At 44.0% G+C, this 12066-nt stretch overlaps 1 protein-coding gene across 1 annotated transcript in view; it reads left to right on the top strand.

Annotated features, from left to right (window-relative positions):
* The window catches only part of Kdr (kinase insert domain receptor), a 46463-nt gene extending 38338 nt beyond the window's left edge, over window positions 1–8125 (top strand). The window contains exons 28-30 of the mRNA XM_031342775.1: window positions 3991–4090; window positions 4550–4635; window positions 6346–8125. Coding sequence (XP_031198635.1) covers window positions 3991–4090; window positions 4550–4635; window positions 6346–6541 — 382 coding nt within the window. The 3' untranslated portion in view covers window positions 6542–8125. The remainder of the gene's footprint in view (window positions 1–3990; window positions 4091–4549; window positions 4636–6345) is intronic.
* The last annotated feature ends 3941 nt before the right edge of the window (window positions 8126–12066 follow it).

Here is a 12066-nt window from a genome sequence, read left to right as displayed (position 1 = left end):
GAAGGAGAGGGAGAGGGGGAGGGGGAGAAGGAGAGGGAGAGAGAGAGAGGGAGAGGGAGAGAGGGAGAGAGAGAGAGAGAGAGAGACTTAGATGTCAACCAGTAAGCTACCATCTCTTTATAAGCAGTCAATGTTTTTTAAAGAATTTTTCTGTATATTATCAGGGATTTTTTTGTTTTTGTTTTTTGGTTTTTTTGTTTGTTTTTTGTTGTTGTTTTTATCTATATGAGAACTTAGTCAAGATAGAAACTATCTTCTAGGTTGGATACTGAACATAAGTTTTAACTCAACCACCTGGGACCATGCCAAATAGTGTGATTAAAAGTGTAGACATGAGAATTTGGTAAAACCAGATATGAGGCCTGGGTCTGCCTTTTAGCAGCTGTGTAACAAGTCCCAAATAGTTTATCACCCCCCACTCCACCCCTGCTACACACACACACACACACACACACACACACACACACACACCCCTGGCACTGTTTGTGAATGGCTCCTCCTTGGAGCATTTGCATACAGTAATGTATTTCTAAGTGTCTGGCACTTGAAGGCACTTCATAAAGGACAGCTCTTAAGAGAGCTGCTTCCCATCCCGCCCTGAGATGAATCCATGTCCTCTGATCTCTAACTTAGCTACATTTTCCCTCCTTCCAAGGAGAGGTTCTCAGAGGGGAGAGTCTGAACTCATGAAATAAAACTCCTGTATATGGAGTTGTCTTGGGCTTAGGAAAGGCAATGCTAAGATTGCATTGTGGGAAAGCCCATCAGCATGTTCCTCACGTGCAGGTATTAACTAGCTCAATCATTGCTCCAACGTGCTGCATTGCCTTCTCCTCAATTAGAGAGCCGTGTGATGGCACACTGTCCTCCTCATGTCTTGTGACCAAGCGGAGTTCAGAGCACTTGGCTTGCTGGCCTCTTAGAATATGGCGCTTAGAATTGGTGATAAAGTCAAGTTTGGGGACTAGGAGTGCCAATGTGAGCTAGGTCTAAAAAGAGACTGCTAACATTTATCCCCAGAAGTGTGGACAGATGTGACACCGTGCTTTAAGCCAAGCCAAGCTTGGCTCAGATTTTCTGCCTGTGAGTTTTGAAGGAGCCTTCCCAGACGAGGTTCTCTTTTAGCTATCCATAAACTGAAAAATAAAACAGACTTTGGAAGCTTTTGTTTGCATCTTCTCTCAATTCCCCTATGCCCTCCATCACCTTGCAGTGGTCTGAACTGAAGACAGTACAGAATGGAGGGGTGAGCATATTGCACATAGCAATGTGGGTTCTCATGTGGCTCAGCTTCTCTGGGGGAAAATCCATCCAGGCTAAGACACTTCTCAAGGCATGATCTATCTGTTTTCACGCTTCCAGCCAAGTAGAAAAGCTGAGTCTTTCTCACTTTGATTCCCCCCTTATACTTTTCAAGTCTGCTGAATTAGAAATAGAGTTGGACAGGGGCATCACTGTGGGAGACAGCCTCTTGATTTGTGCCCCCCTTAGACTATATTTAAAATATTTGTTCAACAGTTATGTAGAGAAGAGGCTGAGGGGTGGGGTCAGGGAAAGCCACTTATGTCTAGACTTAGCTTTGTCTCTAACTTCCCCTGTGGATCATCCCTGGCCCCAAGTGTGCTTCCCTTAAGAAGATCTGTACTGGGCTTGTCTCTCTTAGAGGGCAGTGTGTGGACCATCTGTGGTTGCTCTGTCATTTCCTCCGGGAGTTTCACCTCCCATTCCAAGCAGTTTATCAGAGATTTCTTTGCAGTTCTCTCCCAGAGCCAGGCTTTGGGACACAGTATTTTCTTCATTTTGATTAACTGCTAGTGGTAATTGAATATTTATGATGGACTAATGCCTGGGAGAGCCTGCTGGCTATCTGGCTCTCTCTTGACTTGGCCATCATGCTAGACTCCTTGAAATGGGAGTCTTCTTTCTTCACCTTTCATCTCCTCCACACTCCCGTACTGACTCCACCCACTGATTCACCCCAGGATCAGTGCAGGAGTGGGAACCAGAACAATGCTATGAATTTAGTAGGTGCTTAATCAAGACCTGAGTGATGAGTCTTTGACTCTCTTCTTTCTTTTCCATCCTGATACTCCAAGAGAGTCTGTGTGGAATGGGATGGGGGTGGGGGTTAGAGCCTGCAAACTTAAGTGGCTCTGCCCTTCTCTCCCTGAGCATGGGCTTCTTCACCTCCCAGTGGGAAATAAGAGATCTATTTGGGAGACTGTGGGGAGCAGATGCAAGGAGAGATGCAAGAAAATCCTTGGTCATCTGTGAAGGGCCAATTCCATTTTTAAATCATTGGGTTCAGAATTTAAGGATCTGAATCTTCTAAGGTAGCTGTGTGATTGATACCCACGCCTCCTGAGTCTGCCTGGTTGTCCCTTCAGACATCTATGGAATCCAGGCCCTGCTCCAAACCTTCCCATTCTTTAATCAGATTCTCGGCTTTCTTGCTAGATGAGTGTGAAGTCTCCTACAGGCTTCACTGCCTCTGGTCTTATCTTCTCTTCACAGCCAACTTTTTAGAAAGTGTATCTGATCATGCCAATCCCATGCCTCAGACTTTTCAGCAGCCCTCACAATGGTAGCCTAAGATTCTAGTTGTCTGATTTTGGATAAGTAGGTTTTGGAGAGGTTACTGTGAGACGCTGTGAGGCAGTATTCGAAGAGCATTCAGCTCATTGTCTGAGCTGTAAGAGATTCCCAAAGGTCTTCCTGAACGAGTGGATAGGCATGATACCAACCAGCTTTGACAGTCACCGCTTTTAAAGACCAGACTTATCAGGAAACAAGCTTTGCTTGTTCCCTGTATCGCCTGGCCTGTTTTCTTTCCTGTGGAGTCTCCTGAGTTGGGGTATCACTGAGAACCTCATTCTCTCCTCTGTGTGGGGAGGAAATGACCTCTTAGGGAAGGGAAGAGATGCTCAGGTTCCATTCTTCAACTCTGACCCAGCATTTATGGACTATGCCAGCAGACTGCTTGTCATGGGACAAGAGTGAAGAATATGTTTATTGTCTTCATGGACGTTTCCTGTAAAGGGGGCTTCTCTTATCTCCCATTGGGCTGCAGGAGGCTTTGATAGGATCTCTGGACTCTCCCAATGTCATGTGGCAGGGAAGAACAACCCCCAGGGAGCAGTGATGTGCTGTCTGACAAGCCTCATTCTTTGAAAGTCTTCTGGAATTTAAAAAGAGGAACACAAATGCTGGTTGATAGAGTTTTGCACTTCCTAAGAACAGCGAACTTGACATTTACCATGCTGTTCACCTCGACAACATCCTTGCAAGCTATAGAAGAATAGCTATTGCCCATACGCATTTAAAATGGAGCATGAGTCCATTTGTGCAGTCCGTGTTAGACTCAAAGCTATGCAAAGTGTCTTGAGACTCTGAAGCCACTGTTCTCTTCTGAAATAAGCAACCCTGTGGACTAAAAGCACAGCTGGGTAAGACCCAGCCCACCTCCCTCTGTGCCCTAGATCTGCAGTTCATGTAGAAGGATAAAGCTGACTTGAGATCACTGCTCAGCACAGTATCCCTATGGGATACCAAAGGTGTTTTCCTTGCCCAAGAGGCCATGTGAATATTGTGTAGAACACCTTTCTTTGGAGATGGCTAGAAAAAGGGAAGCATGGTGCAGTATATCAAGAGATCACTGGAGGAGTCCCATCCAGTCAGGGCCCATCAGAAGGCAGCTGCTGTTGAGTCAGCTGCCCTTGTCTTTAGTTTAGCATTGAGCCTCAGAAGCACAATTCCAAGGCACAGGGTGTCCTTTACCCTTCTCAGTTATATTATACTTTTAAATAGACTTTCACAGGAAATTAAGCCTTCTGTGCGTGCTAGCAAGATTTTTTTTTCTTTTACCAGAGGATATTTTGAAGGGTGCTATTCAACTTGTGGTTGAAAGATAATGAACTTAGGTATCACTTGAGGTATCCACAGCCAAATACGCCACCACCCAAACACAAATAAATATTTGTTCTCTTGCAGTCATTATCTCCAGAACAGTAAGCGAAAGAGCCGGCCAGTGAGTGTAAAAACATTTGAAGATATCCCATTGGAGGAGCCAGAAGTAAAAGTGATCCCAGATGTAAGTACATCTTATAAATAGTCATAGAAATAATACTTGAGGTGAAATACTAGCTAGATCAATATTAGCCTAAGCATTTGAGTCTTGGAATCTCGTTAAGGCTGTCCTTGAGCATCTGTGCTGTGGGGGGAGATGGATCTTTAGTTTTGCCATATGAAAGACACCTGGATCAAGGTTCAAGATAGTCTAACTGTACACCCAACTTCGCTGGAGTGCAAATGTTGTCCCTGTGCAGAGAGAAGGAGATCCCAGCATCCTGACCATTCTTCTCTCCTTAGCCCAAGTCTGCTTCCCGGAAGCATTGGCTTCCTCAGGGGCTTGCACGGCCCCTGGCTGGCATACCCTTTCCCTCCTTGGTGCAACATTGAGTCCTTTTGTCAGCTAGATAGATTGAAAAATGAGTTTAAAGTAGCTGGTCATGTGCACATTCACTGTGTCATCTCACTGTCTCCTAAAAAGGACAGCCAGACAGACAGTGGAATGGTCCTTGCATCAGAAGAGCTGAAAACTCTGGAAGACAGGAACAAATTGTCTCCATCTTTTGGGTAAGACTCAGCCAATTATGGAAGACTACCTGGATAGGTTAAAGGCGGTCAGTGTAGATGCAGTTTCCCCTCTGGTGCCTGTGAAGGTTGAGGACATTAATATCCCAAATTAGCAATTTGATAAAGAAGTGAAATAAACCAAACAATGAAATTGGTGAGTCTGAAAAAAAAAAACCAAACAAACCTGAAGTGAGTTAGAGTATTTGGCCAATTTCTAATGACTAAGTTTGTGAATGTTAAGGGACTTCTGAGCACATTGATACGGGCCAGCAGAGTGACCGGCGATTTCTATAGTCCTGGCCAAATAGCAAAGATCTCAACAGACCATGATCCTGAAGAGTAAAGACTGCAGACTCTGCAGGATTGTCAAATCTGTACTTAAATAAATGGCTTTATCGGTAATTAAGAAGGATGATATGTAAATAGATACATACTTACTAATATGATTCTTTGAATTATTCCCTTTTCAGTTGTGGGAAAACTATTAGAAATTTGCTCTTGAGTCATTCTTCCTTATGGCTCAACAGGAATATAGATATTCCTGTTTTGAATAAATGTACCTGATTTAAACATAAAATCTTGTTATGAAGACCTACATTTATAAAAGTAATGGCACAATAGTAGTTATTTATTTGCCAGCAGTTTCATTCTTGGTAGGAAAACAAAAGATTTGATCTACACATCACAGAGCTTCTGTATGAGATGGGGATCCCCATGGACTTTTGAGTGATGCCTATACAACAGCAACAGCAGCAACAGTAAATTGTGATGTTTTCTTTAAGGCCCAGCAAGCAGCCATGAGCACCAACCACATGCTTCTTTCATTGCCTCAAACAATACTTATTCAAAGCTACTAGGTGGCCAGCACCGTGCAGCTGTTTGAGACCCAAACTGGTTTTGGTGTGGGAAGTGAAGAGTGGGATTGGGAGGGGGGGAAAATGTATTTCTAGTCCTTTGAACTTACTTTAAACCATATCTGAACACAGAGTAAACTCTCTCTGTGGCTTTTTATTATGACTAAAGAGAATAAGAGCCCTTCCAGGACAAAGCCTGAGCTTTTCGGTGCACACAGCCCACGTTTGTTGGTTTTTGATGTGATGATTATGTCATTGGAAACATTCTTCAGTTGCTGCTGAGTGACTGAATCCCCAATTTGTCCAAAGAATGTGGTTTTAGTGAGTAAAAAACAGTTTTTGACATGTCTGGTCAGATTGTGCACACTCTACTAGCTTTTTTTTCTCTCTCTCTACAAATTTATTAACATCCTCCAGAGACCATGTAGCCCCCCTAAATGACTGAACAGGAAAAACACAAATGAACTTTTAGACCATCCCAATATCATTTCATATCATGAAAGAGACCCTGTGGCTCCTATCACTGTATACAAACTTGTCAGTCGTCAAGGCTGTAAAACTGTTCCATTGGTTGGGGGCTCTGCTTACCTCAGCCGAACAGCCTTTTATCTCATCTCAGGCTTGAAAGACTTGGACGGAAATAAGAGGACTTATCTGTGACTACTAGCTCATGCTAGTACCTGAGAGTAGACTTTGTCTGAGGAAACCTAATAGGCTGATTAGAGAATGAGAGATGGGACTAGTGTCTCTGGAGGGGATTCCAGCCCCCCCCCCCTGAACTGGGGATTTGGTGAGTGTGAAAAGCCAATGCACTGGCTTCCCTTTTCAATTCATTTGCTTGTTGTTTCTTCCACAGTGGAATGATGCCCAGTAAAAGCAGGGAGTCCGTGGCCTCGGAAGGCTCCAACCAGACCAGTGGCTACCAGTCTGGGTATCACTCAGATGACACAGACACCACCGTGTACTCCAGCGACGAGGCAGGACTTTTAAAGATGGTGGATGCTGCAGTGCACGCTGACTCTGGGACCACATTGCGCTCACCTCCTGTTTAAAAGGAAGTGGCCCTGTCCCATCCCCGCCCCTAACTCCTGGAAATCACGCGAGAGGTGCTGCTTAGATTTTCAAGTGTTGTTCTTTCCACCACCCGGAAGTAGCCACATTTGATTTTCATTTCAGAAGAGGGACCTCAGACTGCAAGGAGCTTGTCCTCAGGGCATTTCCACAGAAGATGCCCATGACCCAAGAATGTGTTGACTGTACTCTTTTTTCCATTCATTTAAGAATCCTATACACTGTACCCTGCTGTGGTCTCACTACCAGTTAAAACAAAAGACATTCGAATAGTGGCTCTGTCCTCCAAGAAGTGGCCATGCCCAGGCAGCGGACACCTCTGTGAAACTGGATGAAATGGGCAATGTTAGTAGTGCTTTGTGTGTTGAGGGTGGGTGAGATGTCCCAGGGCTTAGTCCACCTAAATGGCTTTGTGGAGGATGTAGGCTCTGAGCCAAGTGTTAAGTGTGGGATGTGGACTGGTAGGAAGGAAGGCGCAAGCTCGCTCTGAGAGAGGTTGGAGCCTGCAGATACATTGTGCTGGCTCTGGTGGAGGTGGGCCTGTGGCCTGTCAGGAAACGCAAAGGCGGCCGTGGGGTTTGGTTTTGAAAGGTTGCGTGCTCTTCACAGTTGGACTACAGGCGACTTCCCTGTGTTTCCTACTCCTAATGAGAGTTCCTTCCGGACTCTTACGTGTCTCCTGGCCTTGCCCCAGGAAGGAAATGATATGCTTGCTCCTCATCTCCCAGGCTGTGCCTTAATTCAGAACACCAAGAGAGGAACTTAGACAGAGGCTCAGGTTATGCTGAAGAACTGTGAGAACAGAACAGAAACTCAGGGTTTCTGCTGGGTGGATACCCACGTCTGCCCTGGTGGCAGTGTCTGAGGGTTCTCTCTTAAGTGGTGGCGGGAAAGGCTCAGGCAGGGGTTCTTCCTCTCTCTCCACTCCTTGTCTCGTCCCCATGTCCTCAGTATTTTAGCTCTGTGGCCTCCTGATGGCAGAAAATCTTAATTCGTTCTCCAGATAATCACTAGCCAGATTTCAAAATTACTTTATAGCCAAGGTCTTGATAACATCTACTGTATCGTTTAGAATTTTAACATATAAAGCTATGCCTACTGGTTTTTGCCCGTGTGCTTATGTGTTTTTTTTTTTTCAGAAGAGAAACTGTACTTTTCATTTGGTACCATAGTGTGAAAAGCTGGGAACAATGACTGTTAAACATGCTATGGCACATATATTTATAGTCTGTTATGTAGAACAAATGTAATATATTAAAACTTTATATTATATATAATGAACTTTGTACTACCCACCATTTGTATCAGTATTATGTAGCACGACAGAGATTACAATGCTTTCAGCAGCCGGCGTCGTTTTATTCAGTACTTTGGGAAACTCAAAGGAATCCTTTCATGAAGATGTGCAGCTATACCTACTGTCTCTCTCATCTCAAACGGAGGAGGAGGAGGAGGAATCAGACATAATGTGAGTGTGGTCTACTTGTTCTCTGTTCTTAGGAGGAATATTTTCATCAAATGTTTATATGCTTTATAAACCAATAAACATATTCTGAGTGAAGAGACACAGCGCTATCATATTATCACGACGATTCCATGCCTTGTCTTCATTGCAATCATAATTCATACAGAGACACGTCCTTGTCACAGCCCGAGCCCATGGGATGTGTAGTTCTGTGGCCTCCCAGTGAACCTCAGAACTTGGGTGTGACACACTGGAGCCAGTGGCCAGAGATGGCAGCCAGGAGCAGACGTAGGAACACACGTCACTGTCTAGCTAAGGTCAGAGTGTAAGATCCATTATTGACATTTTGAGGGACTGCTTTTGCCTGAATTCAAAACGTAAAGCAAATCCCTGGTGCTAGCATGGATCACCACCTCTAGCAATGGGTGAGCATGGTTTGCTTGTGTTTGGGAGACAGTCTTTAGCCCAGGCTGACTCTATCTGCATATTTAGCCAAGGATAGCACAGAGCTCCAGTTCTATTTCCTCCATCTCCACAGAGTGGATTCCAGGCATGTTCCACTATGTCTGGATTTCACTGACATGTTTTCTTAAATATAAGAGTCTGAAATGTTTATCTAATCAAATATGGCTATCTTTAAAAAAAATGGCTTTTATTTGCTTTTTATGTTAAGTATTTCTCCTCAAATCTAGAGTTATACCAAAATTTAATTTTTTAATTAGCTTTTCATTTACCAGAGGGTCTTTTTTCATACACAGAGTAAAGCAGGGTCTAAATTTTGTTTTATTTTCTTTTTTTCCTTTTTTTGTTTTTTGCAAGCAGATTGTCAAACATGGTAGTTCTACTTATGACATGTCATTCTTCTCCCAGGAGCCGGAGAAATATCCAGATTTCATTTCTTTTCAATCCTACCATCTTGCTGAGACATTCTCCCCAACTTTATGATGAAGGAAATAACTCTGTGTGTGTGTGTGTGTGTGTGTGTGTGTGTGCACGCGCGCGTGTGTTCCTAACAGTCAGGGACATTGCTGGGATCAGTGAACCAGGCCCTGCAGGGAGCTCCTCACTCTTTTATCCAGCTTCTTCCAGTAAATGAATGGAAAGAGAGCCTACGTTAGTCAGGGTGGAAAGACCAGAGAGAAAACCAGAGTTTTCTTCACTTTTGGAGGTCAAAGAAGGTTTGGTTTCTCATAAGTGGCTCCTGGCATCGTTTCCGATGTCAGGAATTTGGATGTGAGTGAAATTCCACACTCTCTGCAGAATGCCTTCCTCACCTTGTATAGAATGATCACAGGTAGGGTTTGGCCTCTGGAGCCTCTCTCTGTCTTCCACAAGTTTCTCAGTTGGTTTTCCTCTCCTCTTCTGCCCCTGCGCTGAAGACATGGCAGTAGCTTTTTAGAGTGTTTCTTGCTTGGTGTTAGGTTCAAATTTTTAATTGGAGGCATTTGGTACGTTGAAGCGTGGCCTTGCCTGTATCCCCTGAGGCTTCTGCTCTTCCTCCTTCGTGCCCCTCACCCCATCCTCCTCCCTGTGTCCTCTATCTGCTCACCTTCCATTCCTCTGCCCACCAGCCTCCTCATTGCTACACTCCCCTGGCAGCTTGCTTTCTAATCCACAGCATCACAGGAGAGGAGAGAGCTGTGGGAGGTGGGAGCTTTTGGTCCCTAGTCAGTGAACACTCTTTTGTCCTCTGCAACGAAAAGAGAGAGAAGAAAATAAAAGCCATAGCCTACTGCTTCAAAGTTGGTAACTGGACCCAGCTCTCCTGTCGCCCTTAGCATCTCCTCTCTACCTCTGAGTCGGAGATGCATCCTTGGGCCATAAAACGTGGGCAAGCTTAGAAAGTCTTCGGGAAAACAAGACACTTTTCTGATACAACCGTCCACATTTAGAAGTAGTGGGCATGTCTGCATTCTTTACTAGGCAGTGAGTGCAGCTCAAAAGGGCTTAGATTCCATGATTATAAAATCATGCTAGAGAGATAAGCTAGCTCGGTGGATTAGAGTGCTTGTTGCTCTTTCAAAGGACCCATGTCTGATGATCCAGCACTAGTGTCTGATAACATCAGATCCAAGAAACCTGATGGCTTCTGGCCTTTGAGGAAACCTGAACATACGAGGCATACACCTATATCTACACAGACACAGATACCAGATACAGACACCAAATGTACACCCCAACGATACCAATATGAAAATTAAAATTGCACTTTTAAATGAAAGTTTACCACGCAAAGGAGGTAGACATAAGCAAAAATTAATAATTTTTTTCTGTGGAATGTGGCAGAATCTTCCTACATGTTAAAAAAAATTAAGAAGGCGAAATAAAATTGTTTGCTCCGTTTTTGACTGGGATGGATGGGATGGGATGGAATGTGTTGGAATCTGACAAGGAGAGACAAGAGCTTGGCCCCAGCCAGGTTGGCCTGCAGTCCTGCAGCTGATGTGGTAGACACACCATTTCCAGCCCAGAAGTCTGACTCAGAGATAAGGGCAGGGAATTAGGAGAAAGTGTTCGAGCCAGAACTACTGATAACACAAAGGTTGCAATAAACTGTCACCAACATCAAGTAAACGTCCTTAGAAGACACTGAGTGATGCCTAAGATTCCTTGTAATATGGATCTTTTAGCTTGTTGGTGCCTCAAAAACATCAACCTCAACAGTTTAACTGTTGCTTTGTTTTTAATTTTAAATGTAAAGAAATAAAGAGATAATATGTATCTTAACGTTTTATGCCAACTTAATTTTAAGAGAACTTCACAGCATAGGATGGATGAGTTTGTTAACGACAGTGTCTTCTTGCACATCATTTGTGTGTTTTTTCAAATTTTTAGACACCTTGCCAAGAAAAAGGGGAAAAGAATAAGAAAACTGGGCCTCTTCTATTTTCTTTTTGCTCCAACTTTATTCTGTCCTTCCCCCTTTTATGGCAGATGGTATTTTAAGCGACCTCTTATCCACTTTCTGTTACTACAATGGAATACCACAGACATCGTACTTTACAAAAAAAGAGACATTAGCTTAATTTATGATGTAGAGGCTTGGAAGTCTAATATCAAAATGCTGGCTTCTGCTGAAGGCCTTTTTGATGCATGATGTGGTCATGGAGGTACATCACAGGCAAGGCAGAGCAAGGGGGCTAGCCAACACCTCCTCTCTTCTATCTCCTCTTAACACATTGGTGCCATCTGGGAGCCCAAATCTCAAGATTTTTTCTAATCCAATTGTCCCCCAAAAGTCTCACCTCTAATTATCATCACCGTGTGACTTTGGGGAGTGGAGTGTTACTTATTCACTGCCCAGAACATGAACATTAAGAGCATACACTAACCACAGTAGGGGATCGAATGCAGGAAGATGGGCTGGGTTTTTTTTTTTTTTTTGAAGATTCATATACAATGTTGGGTCTGGAGTTGTGTGCTGCTCACAGAACATGAAACCCAGACTCACAGCTCAGGAGCCAGCATAAGTGTAAGAGAATCCTGGTGCTTCAAGTGGGGGGATTGCCTCTAAGCTAAAATATCTTATCCTGATAAAGGGGATTGGAGGGAGACATTCCACATTCCACAGAGAAGATATAACTGAGAAGGAAACCCCAGAGCAGAGAGAAGATCAGGCGAGAGGGAAGCAGTAAGCACTTGTTTTCATTCCCCAGATTAATGGGGAATTGTCAACAGGTCAGCAATAGAAACTGGAGTGTGTATTGATATAGCGACAACCCTGTGGTATATATTGATGAAAGGCAAGGCTTCTTGCGGAAGTCAGAGAAGGACTCCAAAACTCAGCCCTTAACAGTAAACTTTAAATGAGTAAAACTTGTGTTGGTCTGCTTACATTCGACTAGAGCTATAAAAATGTACCAGTCATCAGTCATTGCAGGAACATACCAACTCATTAAAGCAACAGCTCCTCACACCAGGTATTCTTATATACTGCTGTGGCAAAAATGCCTGGGAAGAAGTAAGTTGAGGCAGGAAGTCTGTTTTGGTTCAAGCATGAAGGAGAAGGCATGGAAGCAGGGGGGGGAGGGAGGGAAGGAG

This window comes from Mastomys coucha, unplaced genomic scaffold (assembly GCF_008632895.1).
Source record: "Mastomys coucha isolate ucsf_1 unplaced genomic scaffold, UCSF_Mcou_1 pScaffold22, whole genome shotgun sequence".
NCBI lineage: Eukaryota > Metazoa > Chordata > Mammalia > Rodentia > Muridae > Mastomys > Mastomys coucha.
Note: the sequence above shows the minus strand (reverse complement) of the source record. Positions and strands in the feature narration are given on the sequence as shown.